General features: G+C 42.0%; 1 protein-coding gene across 1 annotated transcript in view; it reads left to right on the top strand.

The window, feature by feature from the left end:
• ltk (leukocyte receptor tyrosine kinase) overlaps positions 1-25,225 on the top strand; it is a 71,945-nt gene that overhangs the window by 22,763 nt on the left and 23,957 nt on the right. Inside the window, exons 2-15 of the mRNA XM_082515838.1 lie at positions 11,219-11,311; positions 13,132-13,278; positions 13,550-13,778; positions 16,564-16,697; positions 17,279-17,416; positions 20,028-20,177; positions 21,210-21,310; positions 21,452-21,612; positions 21,983-22,077; positions 23,226-23,297; positions 23,686-23,860; positions 24,170-24,320; positions 24,522-24,650; positions 24,974-25,130. Of these exons, the coding sequence (XP_082371964.1) occupies positions 11,219-11,311; positions 13,132-13,278; positions 13,550-13,778; positions 16,564-16,697; positions 17,279-17,416; positions 20,028-20,177; positions 21,210-21,310; positions 21,452-21,612; positions 21,983-22,077; positions 23,226-23,297; positions 23,686-23,860; positions 24,170-24,320; positions 24,522-24,650; positions 24,974-25,130 (1,932 nt within the window). The remainder of the gene's footprint in view (positions 1-11,218; positions 11,312-13,131; positions 13,279-13,549; positions 13,779-16,563; positions 16,698-17,278; positions 17,417-20,027; positions 20,178-21,209; positions 21,311-21,451; positions 21,613-21,982; positions 22,078-23,225; positions 23,298-23,685; positions 23,861-24,169; positions 24,321-24,521; positions 24,651-24,973; positions 25,131-25,225) is intronic.

The raw sequence follows: 25,225 nt of genomic DNA, 5'->3' as shown, positions 1-25,225 counted from the left end.
GACTTGAGTAAGAAAATGTGCAGGTTTGGGTACAGAACTGTGCAAAAGTCTTGAGCCGCAACCTATTTCTCTATATTTTGCTAGGAAAATGCAAAATGTGAATCCATTTCATGTTTAAAAGCTGGAATATTCATGTTGTACTGTATGCATTTAAAAAAAACACATTACACCGTATTGTACACAGTAGCACTGTATTTTTTTCTGATGCTTCAATATTCACCTGACTATTCAATAAATGGGAGCACAACCCTGAATGAAAGCCAGCAATTTGCTTCAATTTCCAGTAGTGATGACGGCTGTCCGCAGCTGTTCCCCATATGTCTACATTTTTATTTGGATACACGAAACCTAAAGACATTAAGAACAATTTCAGGGCCCTGAGTGAATTTTAATTTGCCTCTGCATGTCTAATACCTCTTCTTTCTAATGGCTTTGTGGATGACTGACATAAAATTAAAGTAGATTTACGGTTCAGGATCGTGCTGGTATGTACAAATGGTTTCCAAATATGTGTTTGTGTGTGTGCATGGAGCTAAATAGATGAGGTTTTGGGAGGAGATAGCAGCATTTTGCTTCTTTTGGACAAGCTTCCAAGAACAGTCTGTAAGGGGCAAAGAAAAGATCCGAGAAATCTTTTTCTTGGTAACTTGATGGTTAATGACATTCGACGCATTAAGTGGTAAGTGGCGACCTGGCATCAGACGGGAAGACAAAGTAAATTTTTATAGACTCAATTTTGATTTCTGTTGCTTTGTTCATTTCCTGTAACTTCTAATTAGGGCCACAGTCGCATCATAAGCCAGATATTGCATGAGTAACGCGCTCTGTGATAGTTTCATTAAATTGAGTTGCTTGTCTGTAAGGAAGAAATTAAAGCACTGATAGCCGGAGGTGGTAGATTAAAGAAATGGATGGGGAAAACAACATTAACCATTCGTGTCTGTTTGTTTTTTTGTGGGTTTTTTTGTTGTTGTTTTTTTTTAAAGAATTTAAACTTGAACCTTTCTGGTTTATGATGAAATATGTCATGTGGTTTGTTTGTAGCATCTGGTTAAGCAAGGGAAAACTTGGGGGATGTTTTGAAGCAATGTTAGCAAAAGTACGCCAAAGTTTAAGTTGCGAAAGTGGTGATGGCTTCCACCGAGTGGGGTTAAGAACATTTCATGTTGTTCTTTGTCACACGTGAAAGAAAACTAAATAGCGATTTAGACTCTAGGTATGATTAGAGCAGCACTTTAAAGCTTTTTTCAACCATTCATATACAATATAATCAGAAGGGAGAGCATGCTCTGCCAAGGTAAATGGACTGCATTCAAACAGCGCTCTTCTAGACTTATTGACCACCCAGAGCGCTTTACGCTGCAAGCCACATGCACCCACTCAAACACAGGCATGCAACACTTTTAACTGGGCTATACAATGCTTTTCCTGTCATCGACACACAGACAAACACACTGACATGCACACACATCAATGGATGCATGTTTGGGAGAGGTTTGGTATCAGGCCTGAGGACACAAGCCCCACTGAAGCAGCTGGGGATCAAACTACTGACTTTCCAATTAGTGTGTGACCTGCTCTCCCTACTGAGGCACAGTTGCCCCAAAAAAACACATTTTGCAGTTTTGATTCCCATTGCACCAAAACGTACTTACTTCTCTTGTTGAAGATGAAGAAGACGACCTTTTCTCCAAGTTCCATGACATTCAGCTTCCTCCTGACTACCGACACAGAGCGTGGCCTCGGCAGAAGAGTTATCTCAGGAGAAAAGCATGATGCAGATGGACATTAGTTTTAGCTCCATGACAACAGAAGTAACTGACATTAAAGAAAATGTGACAAATCGCCGTGATATCGGAATAACAAGGACGCTTTCAGGAGCCATGTGTGGGAAGAGTTTTCCATGAGGGGTATTGACCAGACATGCTCTCTATATTTTAACTCAAACCACAATCTTGCCCTTAACCTAACCAATTACTGTTTAGCTGAATCTAGGCAAGTGGTGACTGAAAACTGAATACAACAAAAGGAAAGAAAGCTTTCTGCCGAACAGCCTTTAGAGCTGCAAGCCCTGAAGCCGGATTTCTCCCAGCGCTCTCCAATTCTAAATAAGTGCTTTTTCCTGTATAATCTGCGTCTAAGTCCCGTATTGTAGATCAGAGGAGAGGGTAATGGCTCCATTTGGTAGATCTGAGGGAGGAATACAAAACTCATGGAAAACTCCTTTGCCCCTTTTCTGTCTTCAATACGCTTTAACACACAGCAGATTTATTTGATGGCTGGAGCCTTTGTCTGTGGAGTGTGCATGTTCTCCCTTTGCCTGTGTCCATTTTGTCTGGGTGCTCTGGCCTCCTCATACAGTCCAATTAACTTGACATGCAGGTCAGGTTAATTGGCACGGATGTAAGGGCGAGTCTCTGTGTTAGCTCTGTGATGGACTGGTGAGCAGTCCAGGGTGCACACCGAATCTAATCCAGTGGTAGCCGGGATCGGCTCCAGTGCCCCCACAAACCCGTCTGAACAAGTGGGCAAGAGCGGATGGATGGTTGGATTTATTTTATGTTTTTGTCTGAAACATTGAAACTATGAAGGTTGTTCATCTAAAGAGATGACTTCTATTTTAACACCAGCTTGCAGTATTTCTATCAAGCACTATGAACCATTTCTTTGAACCGACAAACCTTTTTTTTTTTTTTTGGTAAAACATACAGTAAGTGTAATTTCTTAAGTTGAACTATCCAGACATTTCCTCATAAACATGATAGTAAATTGGGTTTCTTTTTTTTTTATTTCTACTCTCTGCCAGTAGACCTTTGGGAAAACCCTTTAGCATCAAACAGGATCGTTGTGCCCTTCTTTAATATTCTGCAAAACTGTAGCTGCGTCAAGCTTAATGCAGGACTGAAGAAAAGAGTTGTTTGTCACTGTCCTGCTCTTTTCCTGACCATCTCTGCTGCAACTATTCAATAAAGGGCAAAGTGCCAAAAAGTGAAATGCAGAAATAACACAGCACTGTCTTTTCTCTTTCTTCTCACACACTCTAATTAGTTAGCTCCCCTTGCAGTCTTCAGCTGACACATCCTTCTACTTATTCATTTATTTCCTGTGTAGTTTCGTTCCATTTTCTCTTTCCTCTCCCCTAAGGTCGATGCAGATTTCTTTACCTGAAATTTAATATAAACTAAAGCCCATGTTAGGTTTTAAATATCTTTGAGCCGTTCAGCTTTTAGATTTTTATTAATGGCAGTAAAAGTGATTAAAAGAGAAACCGGCACATTACGTTTTTTAACCTTTACCTTTACCATGCGCTTACCTGCTGCTCTCTGGCAGGTAGCTCCATGCCCTCCTGGGTTTTAAATGCACCTTAGAACACACATGCATCAACACTACAATGAGCGGGTGGAGGGAGGTTTGGAGTCTTCTCTCACCCCCATTCTCTGCGACCTGCTGGAGCGGGGGGGCTAGGAGGAGGAGTTGGCCGTCCGACTGCGGTCTGGAGTGTGGAGCCTTCCTGCTGCTGCGGAGTCGGGGCGGTCTGCCTCCCCCCACCGCAGGGAAAAGGGAAACACCACCTGGGTCTGGGTGCAGTTCCCCCCTCCAGGGGCGGGGGCACCTAGACCCGGTTTGTAGGGTACGCTTGGGGAGTGTGATCGTGTGTACAACGTCTCTTTATGTCTGTCTCCACGTTGGTTGAGTGTGGAGTAAGTGCATATGAGAGCATGAGGGTGGGAATGGATGTTTGTATCTGTGTGTGCCTGTATGTCTGTGTCTATATGTCAGGTTGGGTGTCAGGCGCCACCTCTCTGGGGACATCTCAGGCCCTCCAAGGTTTGGAGGCCTATCTCTCCCTACCACCACTTCCCCTGCCAGTGGCGGACCCCCTCAGACATCGGTGCGTTGGTGGTTCTTTGTGTCCGGGGATGGGCGTCCAGGTACACACCGGCTCACTCCTTGGCGGCCGCTTATCGGGGCCTGGAGCCTGGGGCTTGCTCGGGCCACTTCGGAGGTGGGGTGCCCCCGGCCTCTCGGCCTGGGGCTCGGTCACTCAGGCGCAGCTGGCTGCCGGCGGAGCTCACGGGCACGTCACTGCAACTCCCCCTGGCTTCTGCTCCGCGGCTGCTGAGTGAGCCCTCATCTGGGACTCTCCTCAGCTCTTTCCGGGACAGTGGCGCAGCTGCCCCTCTGTTGGTCTTCCTTGGTCTCTTGTGTTCTGGGGGCCTCTGGATGTCTGGAGTTTTGATCTCCTCCACACCTGCTTCATGCCCTGGAGGACGGGGCTGTGGCCCCCCCACACCCTCTAGCAGATTATTACATGAAGGAACCTTTTAAAAAACAAAAAACAAGCGCATCCATGCTCACAGGTGTACACACGGGTGATCACACCCACAAACTACACCCTTTTTGACTCCTACCTCAAAGCACACTGTGTTCTGTTGATCTTATGTGCTGCACAATAATGTTTAACATTTAGTATTTACTGTCATATTCCCATATATCATTGTGATGTTGTTTATTCTATTACTCTTGTTCTCTTCTGCTTTTTTTCTTTTTTCTTTCTCAGCAGGTGATCCAGGTGATTGATATATGCATTTTTTTCTCTGCCCGTTCTGTTGGTTTTTGTCTTTTGCCCTTCTCCCCCGTCCCTCTTCTCAGCTGTTTCTCTTTCCCTCTTTCTTTCTCCCCTTCTTTCCCCCAGTCAAGTCTGTCCCGTATTCAGTAAGTGAAAATAAAATAAACAATAAAAGGTGAATCAAATGGACCATTACGGCAAGGCTGGGATGGTCAGTTTGGTAAAGTAAATCCGTTGGGTATCTTTCTTTGCCTTTAGACAACAATTCTGATGGCAAAAGAGCCAAACGGGACAGGCCAAAAAAAAAACAAAAAAAAAAAACCTTTACCTTTTTTTTATAACCTTGTATCAGAGTCCAGGAATCATCAACCTCCTCTTTTTCCCAAAATGTCAGACTATTTTTTCTCCTGCCAAAGCCTATTCCTGTTGTTTTGTACTTTGTATTGTTTTGATAGCTGTTCTGAGTTCGCTCAAACTCATTTATGACATTTTCCTTTTACTTTTCTCTCCTTTTCTGATACTTTTCTGACAAAGCGCCAGCCAAAAGAACCCCACTCCAAAACGATATCATCTCGACTGCACCATGAGTCATAACTAATTAAAAGTAATGTACTGTATGGACGTACACCAATCAGCGGCAACATTAAAACCACCTGCTTGAAATTGCCCTGGATCATTCAAGATATGGACTGTCTGAGGCCTCCGAGTGTCCCCTGTGAGGTCACGCACCAAAACGTTTGCAGCAGATCCTCTAAGTTTTGAAACGAGGCCTCGATGATAAGATTTGTTTCCACAGCACATCCCAAAAATGCTCGATTTCATTGAGATCTGGGGAAATTGGAGGCCCAGTCAATATCTTGAATACTTCCTGAGCTTTTTCTTTTTGAGCGAGCCAGTAAAGGGAATTGACTTGTATTCACCCAGACATCCAAATGGCGACAGGGCACTTTCTTCTATCTCTCCGTGGTGTAGTTCTGAAGCTCTGCTTTTTAAATATGTAATAAACTGTGTGTTTTGTTGCTTTTTATCATATACAGCATTTTGGTTTTCACCACTCTGTGCCGCCATAGCTCTTACACGGGTTCCAGTCACATGTGCCAGCCTTTGCCATTCACATGCACCAATTAGCCTTGACTGACCATGCGCTTTACACTTTTCCATTTTACGTTCCACCAACAATAATAACCCAGAGAACAGACTATAAATTGCTCCAGTAAAATCAATTGGAAATGAGTCACTGCACGTGAAAGCATAACATCCCCCCACTCACACGTGTATGTACTCTGCTAAATGACTTCCATGAATCCAGTCTCTAACTAATGATGTAATTTTACAGTCAGTTTTACGTCACTTTACTGTCACTGTTTCATCATTAGTCTCCCAGAAATGTTGCCCCCATCCCCAGTTAAGTAAGAAGGATCTCCAGCCACTTCATTGATTTTATTTTTTCTTCGCACACTTCTGCTTCTGGTTTTGTGATTTAATCGTACTTCTTAACTTGAAAGGAAGCACTACAAGAATAGGCAATGTGAGTAGTTGCTGGTTTTGTTTTATTACAGTGTATTTGGTTCATTTTCCCCCCTTTCTTTGACATCCTCATAAATAAAATGCATAGTTCTGAGACCACTTTGCTCAAAACTGCACACTTGAAAGCAATTACAATGGTTAAAATGCACATGATAGTGATGCTAACAAGGACAGGGGTAAACTTGAGGACTTTTATTATGTGAATTTCATGTGAGGCATTACCTTTGAAGTTCTCTCTTTATCGTCCATATAGAAAATGAATAGAATAATATATGGCCTATGGTCAATTTTAATTTTGTTCTCATCTCATTATGAAATGAATTCCTCATGTAAGTGGCCTGTTTTGAAACTGAAAAAAAAAATGAAATATGCATCAAGTAACATTTTGTGTGAGAAAAATGCAAAAGCATGGTTCACTTTGGTGAATAAATTGTAGTGTGGGACATAAAATCCTAATAAGGCAAAACATTAAGATCTAGTATTGTTTTTTCTGGGGGTGGGGAGGTGGGGCTTGTATTTTTTCCATATCAGAACAATATTAGTTCCATATTTTATTCCTTTTTGATTAATCTCCTTCTAAACCACCATCTGTCTTCACTTCTGAACTTCTGAAATGCTGAACTTTCATTTCAATTATAGATCGTGGCTCTGTCTATAGCCAGTTCAGCTGTCATGTATCTTGGGAATGAAGGATAAAGGCCTGGTAGCGAATAAGAGATTTGAGAGGTTAAGGACTTTATTAGGCGAGTGTGGAGAGATGAAGCTTCTTCCTACAAAGGACGATTCTGCATAATGCGCAAGGAGATAAATTGTAGGTACTTAATGTTTCCACACTCATTTTTTTATTTTTACCAGGTGTGAGAGCTGTGCAGAACTGTGTCATGTCCCACTGAGCTCTAGTGCTGTTTTAAAGGAGGTATAAATCCACCTAATCAAGTGTTACTTAAATAGTACACATATCTGTTTAAGAATATCTGTAGGAACTACTGGATGGCTTACAATAAAACTTTAAGCAGATATTATTCTTTCCACTTTTGTTCCCTTTATTGGTTTTCTCAGATATATAGATCGTAAAAAAACACACACATCTGGGCTGTCACCCATTACTGCATTACTGTTGTTGCTACGTTGAGTTATTGGAGCTAGATTTATTGAATGAGAAGTGGGAATACTAAGTTATCAGCTAACTACAATGGGGTTTGATAGCAAAGTGTAGCCATTAGCGCAAACCCACAAATAAATATCCGAATTTCACTCACCAGATTTAGAAAACTTCCTCACATTGGCTCTTAAGCCCATTAAGTGCACTAGCTACATATCATTTGACATGTAATTACATTGTTTGTTTTTTTAAAAAATGCTCCTCAAATGCTCAAATTAGCTAAAGTGATGCCTAGTAGACAAGTCTGGCAGGCACCAACCACAGACAAAATAGAAAGTGGTCGTAGCTACTGTGACATCAGCCACTGGTTTCTGAAGTCCTGTTTTGAAGCCTCAGCATGAGTGTTAATGCCATCGCCATCTTGGCTGCAATAAAACAGAGGCGACAAAGAGGGCGAGTATGACCATGAAACCATGCACCCACTGGCTAACAACTTAAGATTGCGACCGCTGCTTTAGACCACAGCTATCGCCATCTGGTGGCCTTCAGGTAGAATGCAGGTTCAAGGTACTTGTACACTGGCATGATTTTTCTGACCTGGAAACTACGTCCATGTTTTATACCATTATGGCACCAACCTGTAACTCAAAACGTCCACAGCCGTAATAATGCAAACTTTATTTTCAGCATTATTTGTGAGTTAAGTGAAAATGACCAGTAGACCCTAATCATGGTGAAAACGGAAGGTGGCATCTAAATAACACCAAAAGTGAAAAAAAATACCTTTTCAACATAATTGATTGATGATTAATTTGTTGGTCTGGAAGCAAAATTTGCAGCAAAACTACAAAACTCATTAGAGAGAGTGAGAAATGCCCTCAGTCAGGTGATATGATGATTTAGGCACAGGTAGAGAAAGAGAATCCAGGAGCGAGCGTGTAAATAGCATCAGGCAGTGCTCTGGTTGTACCCTTGCTTAGCTTAATTTAGCTCAGGCATTTACAGCATGCCACTTTCATGAGCACATGGAGAGCGAATGTGTTTATCCAATGTAACAAATAGCTTTCAGCACTCAGAAACTAGCCTTGAAGATAAAAACTGTATAATTCATGGTCTGCTCATTAGAAAATTGCTCCGAGTCCTTCTGAAGCTGCAATTTTGGAGTTTTATTGACTTGACAAGCAGCCAATATTCACACGTACATTTAAAAAAAAAAGCTTTCTAGGCACGCCCAGATGTTGTTGTTGTTGTTGTTGTCATACATTTCCTGGTAGTGCAAAGCAAATCCTCTGAGAGGCCAGCGTATGCGATGGATGACAGAGCAGGAGATAGGTAAGGAGATGGAGGCCAGGTTATCCACCTTATCATCAGGCCGCTGCTCTGTGGCCTGATGATAAGTTCCTTTGATTCTGGCTGATCTTGCTTTTAAACAAAAGCTCACTCTTAATGGTTTCACTTCTGCTGAGTGACGGAGAGACAGCAAACTGGTGGCAAAGAGGCCCCTGCTAGTTTGCTGCCTTTTCTATTGAGCTGTTCAGATCTGCAACAAAGCCCCGTCCTTGAACTTAGCTAAACTACAACGCACAGCAGTTTTCTGACTCCACAGTACCTTGATAGAAAAACTAACAAGGGCAGGCTTTGCTTTCAACTGAGCTGACAGCTTTTAAAAGTTACACTCTCCTCAAAGGCCTTGGTGCAGTAACAGTGTAGTCGGGGTCCTGGATTGTCATCAAAGAAACTCGCTGCCGGCTGATGATGATGCAGATAGTTCAGTAATTCTTTCATTTCCTTTCTAGCTTAAAAGAGAGTGTTTGGGTGGTTTTTTTTTAATTTGTATTTCTTTTGTTCTTTATCTTTTAAATCCATACTGGACAAGATAAGAAAGGAGTTGGAGGGAGTAAAATAAAAAGTTTGGATTCTTGGGGGATTCCCAAGCTTATGTTAATAATAGCGGGTTAATTTTTTTTTCTTCTTTTGGCTGAATCCTTTTCTTTTTTCCTACAGTTTAATTTTTCCCGTTTCCGTGCTCGGAACTATCCATAGCAGCTGTTATTCCATAATTATCAATAAATAGCAAGGCTGCCATTCATAGGCACGACCCCTCACCTCCTCATCATTAGCATCACTAACCGCTTTCAGTAAACAGCAATTTCAGCTATTGAATTTGTCCTGCTTGGCTTTTTTGACTTTGCCCTGCAGGCATCAGATAACAGTAACGCCACTGTTCAGGGGCCATTGCAACATTTGAGTTGTGACCCTCTAAGATATTATCATCTCCCTCATTGTCCACTCGTCATGCTAGTTAATACGTTGAATGTGACTTTTTCTTTCAGCTTGCGTCTCCAAAATAAGAGCATGTCTGTTGATTGTTGCTGCGAAGCAGTGAATGCTATTTCTGTATGTATATTTCCATTCATGTAGGAGTTTATCTACGAGGAGAAAAAGATAAAAAATATTATATTTTGGTGGTTGTGTGAGCATTTAAGCCTCAAGGCAAGCTGTCTTTGAAAGGGATGGAATTAAACGGGGGACAGTAAAAACATTTTGACTCAGCTACATCTAATAGACTGAGAGGTTGGTTTCAGAATGAGCTGCAGAAAGTGCCACATGCTGGAAGAATTTCCAGTGTGTGGAGTTTCTTGCATAGCAGAAATTACTGCTGTTTTTTTCATGGATTCAAGGCTTGTGTATCTAAAAGCATTGGTTTACTGTTAAAGTTACTGTATCGCAGCAGTTTTATTCCTTTCCATGACTCTTGCTTGTATGTGAAGTGCTGCCAGAACCCCACTTTGTTTTATTAAAGGTCTCAGACAGATGCCAAAAAAATAAGGAATCAAATAAAATAAAAGTTAAGCTGGGAAAGGGCCAGTTGGTAATTGCTTTCGTTTTTCGTCTTGACATGTAAAGTCCTCTAATTCATGTGAAACTTCATGCTAACAATATGTTTTCACACCTGAAAATTCCGGTGTTCGTTTTGTAGCACTTTTGTTGCGGCGCTAACGAGGCAGCAGTGGAAACTCAGGGCAATTATGCGTCATATTAGTTTTTAGGTTTCCACAGCCTGGATTCAGACGACCACTTTGATGTTTTTCTTAACAGTGTTACACTTTGTTTCGTCTTGTTTGCAGCAGCATGGTTTATTGGTAGACGCTGCTGTAAACCTCCTTTATTTTAGCTATTCATACTAAATCTGAGTGTTTCTCTTTGACTCATCCATGAAAATTATTCTGTTTATCAAAACAAAAAGATACACTGCCTGGCAACTTTGTTAGGTACACCTGCCAATCACAGCAACTTAATAGATTTAGGCATGTCAGGTTTACAGTACAAAGGATGCTCCAAGAGGAGGAAAATATCAAGTAAGCGGTAGTTCTTTGGGTGAAAATGCCTTTTTGTTACCTAAGGTTAGAGTTGAAAAGCCAGACTGCCTCAAGCTGACAGGAAGGCAACAGTATCTCAAATCAATGGGAAAATCAATCAAATCAATCAAGGTGACCATATCAAAAGACCAGGTGCCACTCCTGCTTGCTAAAGACAGGGAACAGAGGCTACAATTCCCATGGGCTCACCAAAATTTGGCAACAGAGGATTGGAAAAGTCTTGCCTGGTCTGAGGATGTGCGTAAATGTGAAAGCATAGATAAACCCTGCCTTGTATCAATGGTCATGATGTAATGGTGTTAGGGAATTTCTCTCTGTACAGTTTGGCACAGGTTTGGTCCTTTATTACTAACTAAGCACTAAGAACTACAGTAACCAGATCTCAGTCCAGTAGCCTCTGGGATGTGATGGAAAGTTTTGCACCATGGATGTGCAGCCAACAAAATCTACAGCAGCTGCGAGATGTTATCGTGTCAATATGGACCAAACTCTCTGAGGACTGTTTCCAACACCTTGTTGAATTTTTGCCATGAAGAGTTAAAGCGGTTCTGATGGCTGCAGTTTACTAGAGTGACTGAAGACAGTGAAATGCTTGTATGACATCTCGAACTAATAAAACCTGTTTGTCTCTGTCATTAGTGAGCAGTACCTGCCACGCCCTTTTTGACCGATTTCTGGACGAAGACTTCCCAGATGAGTTTCTTCCTCATCCCCTGGACAATGACAGCCACTGTGAGTTTGTATCTAGAATACTGATGTGTTGATGGTAAATGGTAAATGGCCTGTATTTATATAGCGCTTTTCTAGTCCCTAAGGACCCCAAAGCGCTTTACATATCCAGTCATCCACCCATTCACACACACATTCACACACTGGTGATGGCAAGCTACATTGTAGCCACAGCCACCCTGGGGCGCACTGACAGAGGCGAGGCTGCCGGACACTGGCGCCACCAGGCCCTCTGACCACCACCAGTAGGCAACAGGTGAAGTGTCTTGCCCAAGGACACAACGACCGAGACTGTCCAAGCTGGGGCTCGAACCGGCAACCTTCCGATTACAAGGCGAACTCCCAACTCTTGAGCCACGATCGCCCCTTTGATGATTTGACACAATTGAAAATCTGTATTCCAGTTATCACCTGGGTTGTTTTTATTGCTTTTCTTATACTCATTGCATGCATCTACATGAATATTTCTTTGACTGGAAAGCATGGTTAAATTAAGAACCTGAGTAGTTTGTCGTGCAGGCAGAGGATCAAAAAGACTGGCATCTGTCAAAGATGACTACATTGGGAATTATCCCTGAAAAACTGGATTTTTGAGACAAAACTACCCATTTTGAATTTCAAGTGCAAGCATCACTCGAGCTGTAACAACACTCCCCTGTTAGATTGCCAGGAGCACAAGTAGCATGTTGATGCCTGTGAAAAAGCAACATTTTTATATCATTTGTGATCAGAGGAAGGCTACTCTTTTATCTGGTTTAAAGAAATGAATGTGGGTTAATATGAAATAATTAGTTAATAATTCTGTGCTTTATCCCAGGAGGGATTCCTAATTCCCCTGGCTTGCTGCCATATTAGTGGTTAAGGCAGTTTCCTCTCCAGTTGTCACATGATGTCTTGAACGTCTCCTCCGTCCCCTTCCTGTTCATCGACCCCCACACAGACAGACACAAAATCAGTCAAAGGCTCTGTCTGTTTGACTTTTAAACAGATTTTGGATTTAAATTTGATTTAGTGGAACTAAAGGCCTTGAGCTGACATTTTATACAATTTTTTTAAAATGTTGTGGCTTTTTTAAAATATATATCCTTCATAGCTTTTCATTTTCTCAGGCACAGTTTTTCCTGTCTAGTTTTATCTATCCTTTATGTGTTTGGAATTTGCGTTTTATTAGTTTTTTATATTAAAGAGAGATATTTTCAGAGAGAAGCATCACTGGAGGAGTTGCATCCTAACTTTTTTCTTTAGTTCTGTTGGGATTTTTCTGGTCTCGAGATAATAAAGAAACACATTTCTCATATTTCCACTCACCACCGCCACCCCAATCCCCCCCCCCAAAAAAAAAAAAAGCCTAAAAAACATATGGTGTTACTCATCCCCACTCAGGCATTCATATAAATGAGTTTGGAGGCTTTTTTTGTGAAATCGCAGATGCTGTTTATTTACTGTGAAGTTTTGCGGACAAGTTGTTTTTTTCTTTAATACAGTATCAGTTCGTTTCAAGATTTTATACATAGTGGGATAAAGATAACGTGAGAAATATACACTTTTTCAGTTCTTAGATTTGGGGCTGTTTTGCATGTGTGTATAAATATGATTATTTCAGGCTAGTGGGGAAAAAAATGCCATTAAGACGTATTTTATGTTTATATTTCAGTATATTTGTTAGCTTGGAGCTGTAATCAAATCAGTGCATTTTTAAATCGATACAGTAATTACACATTCAGACAAAAACATTAAAAAAACAACAACAAATAATCTACATAATTTGATGGACTCTTTTTTTAAAAATTGAGTTTTCATCTTTGTTGTTTCATGTGTTGCAGTTCCCTCCTGTGATTTTGAGTCACCGTGTCTCTGGACTTTATCGAACAGCAGCCGAAGTGACTGGTTATTGGTGTCGCCACAGCAACCACAGAGTACAAAGGCTGGGATGATGCCTGCAACTGACACCTCAGAGGGAAGGTCTGATGGTAAGAGTGCAGAGACTCACAGAGGAGCAGCTAAATCAGTGTGCTCTGATACACAGTGTTCCTCTTTCTTCTGTCAAATATGTTTAGAAGAGTCTTTGAGCTACTGTGTGAAAACGTTGCTTCTCACTTGACATTTTCTTTCACTCTGTGCTTCATATATTCAAATATACCCTAATCCAGAATTTGTCATAACGCTAAAGCATTAGACAGTGTTATGAGGCTGCTATAAAATAGTCAACCATGAATTTTCCACTTTGTTTTATTACCTTAGGACACTTCCTTCTTTTAACCCCGTCACCTGAAGCTGAGGCCTCTGGGAAATGTGACTACCACTTAATGAGCCCAGTATTGCCAAAAAGCAGCATGGACTGCCTGCTTCAGGTGGCTGTGTATGAGGCCGGCCCCGTGGTGGGGAACCTCACACTGCTGATCAAGCCTGCTCAACCAGATTCAGACGTTCACTCGGAGATGCTGCACCACAGGGGACGAGACGACCGCAGGTCAGCGAACACACTCACCTTTTGTTATTGTGCAACACAACCAGTCCTCTTCACTGAAAAAAAAAAACAGAAGGCACACTTCTGTCCCACTAAAGTTATGTAAGAAAAATGTTTCCTGCCTACCATCTAAGGCAAACTGTAGAATTGTGACTGCGTGTTGTTTGGGAAACACGGACAGATATTTCCTATTGATCTAATGCTGAAGCACAACTATCTTTAGAACAGCTAAAAGCATTCCTGAGACTAGAAGCAGGCTGGAAATGAAGTTACATATAATTGGTTAGGACAGAGGAGGATGGATTGGCATATGCAATAAGTTTGTACATTGGGTTTGTTAGTGGCTGCGCAGTAATGGGCTGTGCAATTCCATTATGAGTCACAAGCACACACACTCACACACAGTGACTTTATTTATTAAGCTGGCTATTCATCCAACAAAATCTGCAGATACAATGTCTGGACACACTCTTCATTTAAAGCACAGTTACCATCCAACAGGCTTCATCTTTCAGTGAAGTAGTTCAGTGTGTGTTGTGCGTTGTGTGGGATGTCATGCGTATTGACATATGGCGCAATTTTGTTAAGTGCATAATAGAGACTGAATGGTCACAGGAGTTGACATCGGGCTGTATGAGGTGTTGTCAAAAAGTTTTGTGTACTTGGGACAGACAAATAAGCAAAAAAAAAACCCGTACCACTTAGAATTAGGCTAATCTCTCTTTCAAAACCACTTTGATCGCTGCTGCCATTTTTAATCACTCGCAGTGTGCGGTCTGTGATTTTCCTATTCACCTTGAACGTCCGCAGGCCTGGATTTCGTGTGGAGAAACAATCCTCGTGATGAGAACTTGACGTAGTCCAAAGTTTCCTAGACTCAAGGTGGTGCGTCGTGTGAGGAGCAAACTGGTGACCAGGTGGTGTGAATGCGTTAACAGGAGTTAGACTTGTCGACACAGCGTCCTACTTAATCACCATTTGCCACCGTGTGTGTTGGAAACATTGCAACTTCTTCTGATCACATCAGTACAAACTTTGCTCACCACCTCCTGCTTTCTCTGAATGAATACATAGATGAGGGATCACTGTTTTGTCACACCAGAGGAGATCAGGCAGCACTGCAGAGGCAAAAGTTTCAATGGTCAAACATAATTTCCGGGCACTGATCTCTAAACAGCTTTCATGGTGAAAATAGTCTAGTTTGCATATGCGATAGGCAGTTGGCGCTACGTAGCATGGACGTATTTTTAGAAATGGAGAGCAGGATTTGTGACGTGTGAGGTAAATCTTGGGTGCTGTCACATATCCCAGGTAGCAGGATTTGCTTTGCTTTATTACGCCACCTATAATCACACAGCTGTGGGCCAGCTTTGTGAAAACACAATCAGGTTGGACTTATGACAAGGTGACAGATGGATTATGCTGAATAATAGCGACATGTTTGGTGCTTTTGTTACGTGGAACACATGCTCATGGAGGAGTGCGGTTCCCATGGTTGATAATGGCAGCAGTAGTGGAAATGTGCCAATAAATGACAGATGGAATAAGGCTCAAACATTATTTAGTAAAACACTATGGTGAGAAATGAGAAGAGGGTGCAGGTGAAGGATTTTAATATTCAGCTTCAGTTTTCATACATTACAAAGGTTCTTTATTTCAGAGAATGCAGAGGGCTTTAGCAGAACATATAACAAATGCAAACTTGACTGTAGAAACTGCAGTGCAGGCTTTTATACAAAATAAATCATCTTGGCAGTAATGTTGCATAAAGAAGGCAAGAAAGTGAAGATACTCTTGTTTTAACCTTTACTTGTTTTACTTTTAATGCACTTCTTTTTAATGTAACTATAAAAGCCAAAAATTAGAGTTAGAAAAAAAAGATACACATGTAGCTGTTTTCACATCTGAACTTTGGAAGACGTGGGGGAGAGTCAAGTCAGGACGTGGTCCGCAGTTGTCTTCAAATGTAGCGCACAGCAGGAAACAGTTTTCACTTCACTAATGGAAAGAGTCTTTTTGGTTTAGGTGAAGATGATGTCTGAGAAGAGCATGCTGGAGGCAGGTCACAGCGAGATCACCACTAGCTATGAATGCACCAGTCTATTACCTGCGCTTTCTCCCATCATTACAAATCACTGCAGCTGGATAATACGTGTAGTTTGCACTGGTGAGCTGACATTTTGATGTGAGCTCTAACTGTGTGAGATCTTTGGTTCTCACGTGCACCTTCGTCAGGTAAGGTCCACAAAAGTTCAGAAGTGTGTACTTTGAATGAACTTCAGGGTTAGCACGGAGGTTATTGTATTATGAAGGTGGTTCATTTCTTCCTGGGGTAAATCACCATGGTGACTTACAGGTTATGCTCCAAGTAAGAGATTATCAGGTATAAATGAATCACCTAAATCGTGTCACCACTCCTCAAACCTCTGCACGTCGAAAGTAAGAGGGGCTGATGGTTTTGCGTTTCACTGATGAGCATCGGTCTGTATTATGAGTCCAACCTCTTTAAATTCTTGTAATCTTATACTTTCTGGATCCTTTGTAAACTCAGCCCCTCTGCTGCCAGTATACTTATTGGCTGTTGCCAAAGCAACTACTTTCATGTGAACCCAGAGGGGAAAACCAGAGTTTGCTGACGCTACCCAAATTGCTGATGCTAGGGCAAGTGAATCTAGATATTGGAGAGATACCCTGGGTATGTTGAGTTCGCTTCATAGTACATGGCCCAGGGCTGCTGCTTATGTGAGAAATTCGATTGATTTTGTTTCTGTGTGATTGCTTAATGCAGGCTTGAGTGGCAGATTTTTGGAGTTCCGATTGGCTGGGTGGCTGGACCCTTTCAGGTGACCCTGCTCTACACTTCGTGTGAGAGAGAAGCCACTGTGGCTCTGGACTCGCTGGAGTTCATAAACTGTGAATCAGGTGAGTTTATCAGGTCGTTAAGAGCTTTCAAACCAGATGCTCATGGTCATTTCCTGTGATAAGCACCTACAACCGTACAGACCAGATAAAAGGAACCAGCTGTAAACTTTATTTTAAAACCTGAGGTACTTTCACAGTAGCACATACTCGTGTTTTAACGTTTCCACAGCTGCTACAGGAGAACTTTTCTCTCTACAGATTACAGTTAAGGTTGCTTATGAAAACTGATTCACTCAAAATGTGTTTAGGTTTACTTTTTTTGTCTCATGCATGTTTTGCAAGTTAATGTCAGCACACAAAAATGCTCTGGTGTCAGGAAAATTTAAAAGCTCATGATTTGCGGTCAATTTGCAAACAGGCAAAAGATGCCTGGTCTGTTTTGCAGATTTCTTGAACCTTTTTTCTCAGTGGTTTCACATTTTTCAAGTCTCTACGGTATAGAGCAGCGAGTCAAGAAAAGCCCCTCCGCAGAATCAACCGACCTTCCTGTAAAAGCTGCCTCGTCGCTCATCCTAACTCACCGGGCCTCTAAATCTGCTTTGTACCTTGTTACAGTTGTTGTGTGGTTGTCTCCATTGCAGAACACCATTTCGGTGAAATGAGTCCCATTTGTGAGGAATCTTTCCACTGCAACCACTCAGGAGAGTGCATCGCCACGAGCCAAGTGTGTAACTTCCACACGGACTGTCCTTATGGAGAAGACGAGGGCTTCATCTGTGGTGAGATTTTGTTTTTGTTGTTTTTTTAAAATAAAATCACACAGAGTGCAGCAGAGCTTTTATGATGATGTATTTGATTCGATTTCATCTGCACCATCTGACCGATTCTTATAGCGACAGCATTATGAGCAGGAAAACACGTGTGAATGCTTCAGTTTGTGCACATCGGGAGTTATATCAGGCCAGCGTACTGTTGCGCAGTCCTGAAGCAGTCAGCGAGCTATTGGCAAGCTGTAATCCATTTGCATTAGCTGTATAAAATTTAAGTCCATGATAAATTGTTAATCCTTTCACCAAAGGCACAAGATTATTCCATGCCAAGGGCCTTTACACAATAAATTTAAAGTGTAGAGAATAAGTATTATGTGGGGTGTTTAAAGTCTGAAACCTGAGTGCAGATTCTCTTCCTCGGATAATTTGCATTAAAACGCTTTCACCGCCTAGTGTGTTTTTTCCTAATTAGCAGTAAAATGTAGTGTCAGGAATCCAATAGGCTGTTCTCTTTTCAAAGCTCTCTTCTCTGTCTACATCAAAGATTTCAGATAATATGATAAACCCTTTGCAGATTTATTATCCTATTGAAAAAAACATGCACAAAAAAGCATCAGTCAGTACCTTTCAGTTCCTCTCACATCACAATCTAACAAATTACCTCTTTCTCTTTTTTATAACATCAATCACTGTGTGCAAAGAAAAAACTCTCCGAGACACTGAAAAGGCAAAACGCTTCAGTCAGTAAAATCGATATAGTCAGGGTTATTTAAAGCACTTGAGCTGTGAAACGCTGGGGGGAAAGGCCACAGCGGAGATGTAATTTCTTCAACGAGCACACGGGTGTCTTAACCACTTTCATGTGCAAACATCGGTATCAATTTAATCTCTGTGGGTTCTATAGAGAGGTGGCTTACATGTTTTGTCTATTTTAGCACAAAAACTGGAAACAGCTCTATCTGTATTCTGGCTTCTTTCACAATTAAATACATGCTTAGAGTGAGAGGAGAAGAATTACACCGATCTCCCGTCTGCATCAAGGACAAAGGTGGAGTCGGGGAAGCTTCCATAGCATAAACATAGCCTTATCACAAGGTACCTAAAAAGCTCAAAGATATGCCTACACATTACATTGATTATTTGACCTCATACTTCTTGGTGGTTAAACCTACACATGCTGACTATCAAAGGATAGTCTGCATGTGTGCTGTGCATTTTATGCAACAAGTGATTCATGTCCTAGCTTTTCAGCAAAATACATTACCTCAGATATGAAGGAACGCCAGTTCAACTCCTGAGATATTGATCTGGTCAGTTAGGCAGCAGGGGGGATCGTTAATCAGTTTCAGCTCCTCTGGTATTAATGAAATTAACAACAGGCAACAAAACAGGAATGGTTTTACAGGTGGAGGTCACTGGCATTTTTCCCTCCTCATCTTTTCTGATTGTTTTTCCATTTGGCCAGGGTCAGTGTCACTACTGGTAGCATGAGGCAATACCTGGACCCTACAGAGGTTGCACAGGTAGGGTATCTCCAAGAGCATTGAGGTATCCTAGGAGACAGACAGTTATTCTAGGAGAGCAGGAGGGGGTCGTACAAAGACTTTAATCCACCAGGACAACCAGTATCTGCTCCACAGGATGAGAAGATTATTGGTGTGAATGCTTCTGACCAAACAATCAGAAACAGACTTCATGATGGTGGTCTGAAGGCCATTGCTGCCCTGTGCTTTTCATAGATGAGAGCAGGTTGACCTGTGGAGAACATTAAGTTGCTTTTAACATCATTCAGCACAAGCAGTTTGGTGGTGGGTCAGTGATGGTTTGGGGAAACGTATCCATGGAGGGAGACACAGACCTCAGATCGGTTAGGCAACAGCACCTTCTGTCAGATCCTGTGCTGTTGCAGTGGATTCCTACTAGTTCATGGTGCACCTCAGACTGTTCCAGCAACTCAGTGATGCCCTGGTCCAGATCTGATGGGAGATCCCCCAGGACACCATGAGTCGTCTCATTAGGATGTCAGTCATGCACACAAGCACCTGTAGGCCATACAAATTACTAAGTAATATCTTGAGTTGCAGCAATGGAATATCAGGAAAATGGACAAGCCTGCTGCATCATTTTTTAATCTAGATTTTCAGGGTTTCTGTTATTTCAACCCTCTGTAAGATAAGAATTTTCATTTCAAACAATGTGGCATCTTCTCAAAGAAGTAATTTTTTTGAGCAGTATATGTTGACCCAGTGAAGTATTTGCAAGCCCCCAAAACTGATAAGAGTCACTATGTTTTGGAGTTGTTGGACAACATTTTCACTTTGAAGGTGAAACTGAAAAAAACATCCTAAAAGGTCTGGGAGTAATCGCAGTGCTCTGATCTGAAATGTGTCGCAGTACACGTGTAGTGCAAAGTGTGGAGAGTGACAGAAGAAAACACACACACACACACGCGCGACTTTCACGTGAAGAAAAACATCCTCCGTATAATTTGTGCTCGGATGATTTCTTTCAAAATATAATTCTTGTCTGAAAGACGAGGAATCCGGGGTAGGAGATGGACTTTTTAGCAGCTGTGGTTTCTGTCTTTTTGAAGTATGATGATAATCTGCTTCCTTCCCAGATGCTCTCCCCTTTGGCTCATACTGTTCGTTTGACGGGGATTCATGTGGTTGGTCTATGTCCAACCAGCACTCGGGCTGGAGGAGAGTTGCAGGAGATGAGCTCATGAAGAGAAAAGACATGCAGGGTTTCGCTCTGCAGCGCACACAAGGTTTGTGTCTGCATGTGTGTGTGAATGTGTGTGCGTGTGTGTGCACAGCACATGTGAATTATGCCCTAATTTAATTACTCTTCCTCTGGTGAATCTCCTCCAGCTCCGATGAATTATTGCAGTGTGGAGTGATGGGAAAATACCCTCATTTGTTTTTGAAGCTCACATTTCCTTGTGTCAAAACTTCTTAATTTTCCTTTGTTGCAAACAGGATTTTTGCATTTACTCTTTTTTAATACACAGCCAATGACGAGAATGCTTGTTTTGATGTTCAGTAAGTAAAAACAATAAAACCGCTATTGCTGCATTGTCTGAGAAGCATTGTCAGGTCATTTCTAGTTCGCAGTGTAACTTTAAAGCATATGTATGCTTGTCAGAAAGACCTGACGGGTGCTACTCCTTATTCACGAGGGCTTGCCGCAGCAGGTAGTGCCACGTATTTGATCTGGCAACATTTTTACGCTGGATGCTCTTGAAGCAACCCCAAGGGGTGTAAGTTTCTTCCCAGGATTGAACTGTGGAGCTTTCGTTTGTCAGGCAAATGTAAAACACTGCAGGAGGTTTTTTTGCATGTCGAAAGAGGATGAAATCAGGATTGCCAGCAGAAGATGAAATAAAAGATGTAATTGTAACTGGTAGTTAATATGCTCTATTCAGGTTGACTGAAATGTCAGCTGACCATCTTGTGGCTGTACACAAGTCATTTAGCAAGCAAATTAGTGTCCGGCATTCATTGAGACTAGCAGAGCATTGCATTACATTTACAGCTCTGTTAACCTCAATGCGCTTTAGTCTACAAGTCACATTTTAACCCCACATTCATACAGCACGTTATTCTTTTAGCTTTAAGTACTTTATCTGCCTCGCGTCTATGGCCAATTTGCGTCTCCATAAAAGTCATTACTTTTATAAGCTGCTGGTTTATGTTGATCAATAAGAAAGATTGATGTGGGTTCGGCTCAAAAATCTAACTAACTAACTAGCTAAATCACATAACCTGGTAAATGTGTTACATTTATTGTCTTCCCCTAGGGCACTTCTTGTTTCTCCCTGTCAGAGAGAGTAATTCACTTAAAGAAGCGTTCGTTCAGAGCTCTGCATTCCCTCGTCCAGTCTCTTCTGTTGCTTGCCAGGTCAGTTACTCGCCTGACGTAGTAGTTGAATTATTCAATTTAAGCATGTTTGATTGTCTTGTCTGTGTCTGTGTGGGGGAGTTCAAATCATACTAAATATCTCACCAAAAATCTTAATGATCTTCATCTCTGTTTGTGTAGATGCATTTCTCTCTGTACCTGCGTGGTCATTTTAATGGCTCGTTGCAAGTGGCTATAGAGGAAAACGGGACAGTCGCCGCGGTACCGGTCTGGGAGAGGAATGGTCAAGCCGAAGATAACTGGGAACCGGTTGCCCTGGAACTGACTGACCTTCATCACGGGTACATAAGAGGAAAACAAACAGGGGGAGGAATGAAAGAATAAAGGCTGATCTCTCGTGTGTTAAAGGGATGATGTGTCGTTGAGGTTTACTCACCTCTTTTTCCCATGGAGCTCCATAAAGTTTCATTTTCTCCTTTGTTTTCCCCTGTCAGAGATAGTGGAGCTTAGGGATGAGTACATGCTTTAGGTCAGTGATAAGAAAAGGAAAATTGCTCCTTTCATCTAAAGAATGTGTAATCAGATTTAGTGCTCATAATAAAAGAGATTTCACTCCTACTTTACTCTGAAGAGTTTAAGTACACTCGCTGGGATTGAAATCCTGCTGCTTTTTCATAAGAAAAGACAACTGTAATTCTCTGATTGCTCCAGGTTTCGTGTTAAAGTGACAGCTGTGTGGGGACAAGGCTCCAATGCTGACGTTGCTCTAGATGACATTGCACTTGGAGCAGCCTGCTTCCAGTCAGGTAAGCTAAGATCACACAACCATTAAGTAAAGCCAATACAGATTTCTTTAAAAGTTCTCAAGGGCTAAAACACACATTTGTCTTGCTTTACCGCATATTTAGTCTTTGCTTTCATAATGATCGGTGCACTTTATGAAATCAAACTGCGGCTGAGCTTGGGAGGAGCACAGAGAGACCTCCCCAACTGCTGTGTTTTGTTCAGCACCACAGCGGCCCTCAGCTATTCATTTGATGCCCCGTTTAGTTGATTGGCTGAGACATGTGGGTAACCGACGTTTCATGATTTGCTGCAAATGTAGCGCCGCAGTACGACAGCAGTGTGTGCCAACATTCCTGCTCCCGTGTTGTTGCACTTCAGCTTTTAATTCTCAAAGTAGAGAGCAGACTTTTACAAGCCACTATGGTGCTACGCTAATAACAAAGACATGAAAAGGTCTGTTTTTGTTTCGGCGGGATTTAGGAGAAATATGGTTTGAAGCCTCCAGGGAGGCGCAGTTGTCTGTTGCGCTTCTGCAGTTGGGCGAGGACGGAACATTTTCTAACTGACTTCGGCTTTAAATCAGGTTTCTAGAGTAAATTTAGAAAGCAATAATTCAGAATAATGAGTCTGCCCATCACATTTATGATCTCACTCTATGCGGGGATCTTGTTGTGTTCGAGAGGGTTATAAGACCTTAACGGCTCTTGTTATGGTAAATGGTAAATGGCCTGTATTTATATAGCGCTTTACTAGTCCCTAAGGACCCCAAAGCGCTTTACATATCCAGTCATCCACCCATTCACACACACATTCACACACTGGTGATGGCAAGCTACATTGTAGCCACAGCCACCCTGGGGCGCACTGACAGAGGCGAGGCTGCCGGACATTGTACGCTCCTCATTGCCTAAGGGCTTGGCAATGAGGAGCGTACAACCTTTACCACCAATAAACGGACAAAAATCCCGTGTCTGTACGCTCCACAGTGGGTAAACACTGCCAAGATAGAAAGGTTTTCATGGTGTAGCCCTGTTCTCAGGAAATCTGTGCCACTTTCATTCTAAATATAGTTCATAATCAGGTGAAATCCAGATGAGTGACTGTGACTCCTCTCTTTTTTTCTTCCCCTGCCTTTACCTTTACTTTGGCTTCCCCTCCCCTCCATCAGATCTCAACTTTCTGCTGCCCGCGACCGACTTTGAAGATTTCTTAAGCCCCCTTCCAGAGCCTTTGGCCTCAGGTAGTGCACAGCTCCAGCAGTTATCTTGTATAGCGTGTGAATTTCTGAAGTGTCCCAGTCTACTGTGTCATCTTTAATCCATTCTGTTTGCACAATTTGCACACCAGGTGGTCAATTGTTTACTCATCACAGCTAACCAGAAGCTTTTAATCCAGCCTGTGTTCGGCAATTACATGCCAGCTCCTTAATGCAATTACCTGTGACTCTTATAGATGTGCCATATGTATGCATCTGTTCTTTACTGTGTATCTTATCTCAGCTGTTTACTGATTTTCATGCTTTTGGTACTTTCCCCCCCTCCACATAACAATGTGAAAATGGTTATAGTTTTTGCAGCTTATTAAACAACTAAAAGCAGTATTTTTTCCCCCTCTATTGCCTTTTGTAGAGGTTTCTCTGATGACTTGGTGGTTTACATCATGCGGTGCCAGTGGACCACAGGGCCCAACCCAAGCCCAGTGTGACAGCACTTACAGGAACAAAAATATCAACGTTACCGTGGGGAAGGAGGGACACTTGAAAGGAATTCAGATGTGGAAGGTGCCTGCTACTAACAGATACCTGTAAGTGGTTGGTGATACCGAGCCAGGGAACATGTACCGGTTTTTGTAAAAAGTGGACTTTGGTAGTTAAATTATACACACATGTAATTCCTAGCCACATTAACACGATGTGAGTTCGTAATAAGGAATTATTAGGATCACTGGTAACTATTTCATAATCCACATTTTACAACAGACATCTGCAGCCATTTGCTCAGTGTAATGAGGTATTTGCTATCCATTACGGTATACAGTGCGTGGCTAAGCCTAAAAGCACTTCATTTAAGACCAAGGATTAAATCTCCTTCTGTTGCAATGATCCCCCCTCAGGATCTCTGCTTATGGGGCTGCAGGAGGAAAAGGAGCCAAAAACCACAACAAACGCAACCATGGGGTCTTTATTTCTGCCATCTTTCCTCTGGAAAAAGGAGATATGCTTTACATCTTGGTGGGACACCAGGGAGAAGACGCATGCCCAGGGGTGAGTATAGTGAGGGTAAGAACAGGCTGAAAGGATTTGTTGATGTGGGATGAGTGGAATGTCTTAAAGAGGAGAGACGAGACGGCGTCCCAAATTCTGATTTTCCTTTTTTAATGCCAAGTTCATGTTTCTGCAACTTTTCTTTTTCTTTTTTTTTTTAAATCTTGTGGAGCTTGATTTTCCATCTTCCACATGTTTTAGAGAAATCCTCACACCCAAAAGATCTGCCTCGGAGAGTCATCTGTGATTGAAGACAACCTCAAGCTGCAGGCTGGTGTAGAGTGGGCTGGAGGAGGAGGCGGAGGAGGGGGAGCAACGTACGTCTTTAAGGTAGCAGAAGACACTTTGAGTTGTTTCAGAACTGTGTGCATTTTCTCTGGGTTTGTGTGCATAGCATTGTTAAGATACAGCACGGTGGCACATAAGCATTTGAAATGATTCAGCAGTGTTTCATTCTTTAATCCATAGATTTAAATATAGATCGATTATATCTGCATGCAGCATGGAACTTTAGCACGAGGTTCACTTTTTTATGATCGCTCTTATCTATTGTACCATTGGGACTTCTAAAGTTGTTGTGTAGCTTATATAAAGTGTTCATCATCATTTAAATAAATTAAATTGAAAGATTTACTCGTGCGTGGTCTTTTCAGAAGGAGGATGGAGAGCTGGTTCCCTTGCTGATCGCAGCTGGTGGAGGAGGAAATGCCTACCTGGAGGACCCTGAGTCCAGTCTGGACAACATACCACTGGAGCAGTATGAAAACAGCACCGAAGCTCCCAGTAGCAATGGCCAAACTGGTGCAGCAGGTAGTGTAATATAAGCTCTTTGTTGCTAGCGTCCTGTTGCAAAAACTGCTATTTTAGTTTAATGTATAAAAAATGCCAAAAGTACCCCTCTGTTG

This window comes from Aulonocara stuartgranti (genome assembly GCF_965226115.1).
Source record: "Aulonocara stuartgranti genome assembly, chromosome: 19".
NCBI classification, from domain to species: domain Eukaryota; kingdom Metazoa; phylum Chordata; class Actinopteri; order Cichliformes; family Cichlidae; genus Aulonocara; species Aulonocara stuartgranti.
Note: the sequence above shows the minus strand (reverse complement) of the source record. Positions and strands in the feature narration are given on the sequence as shown.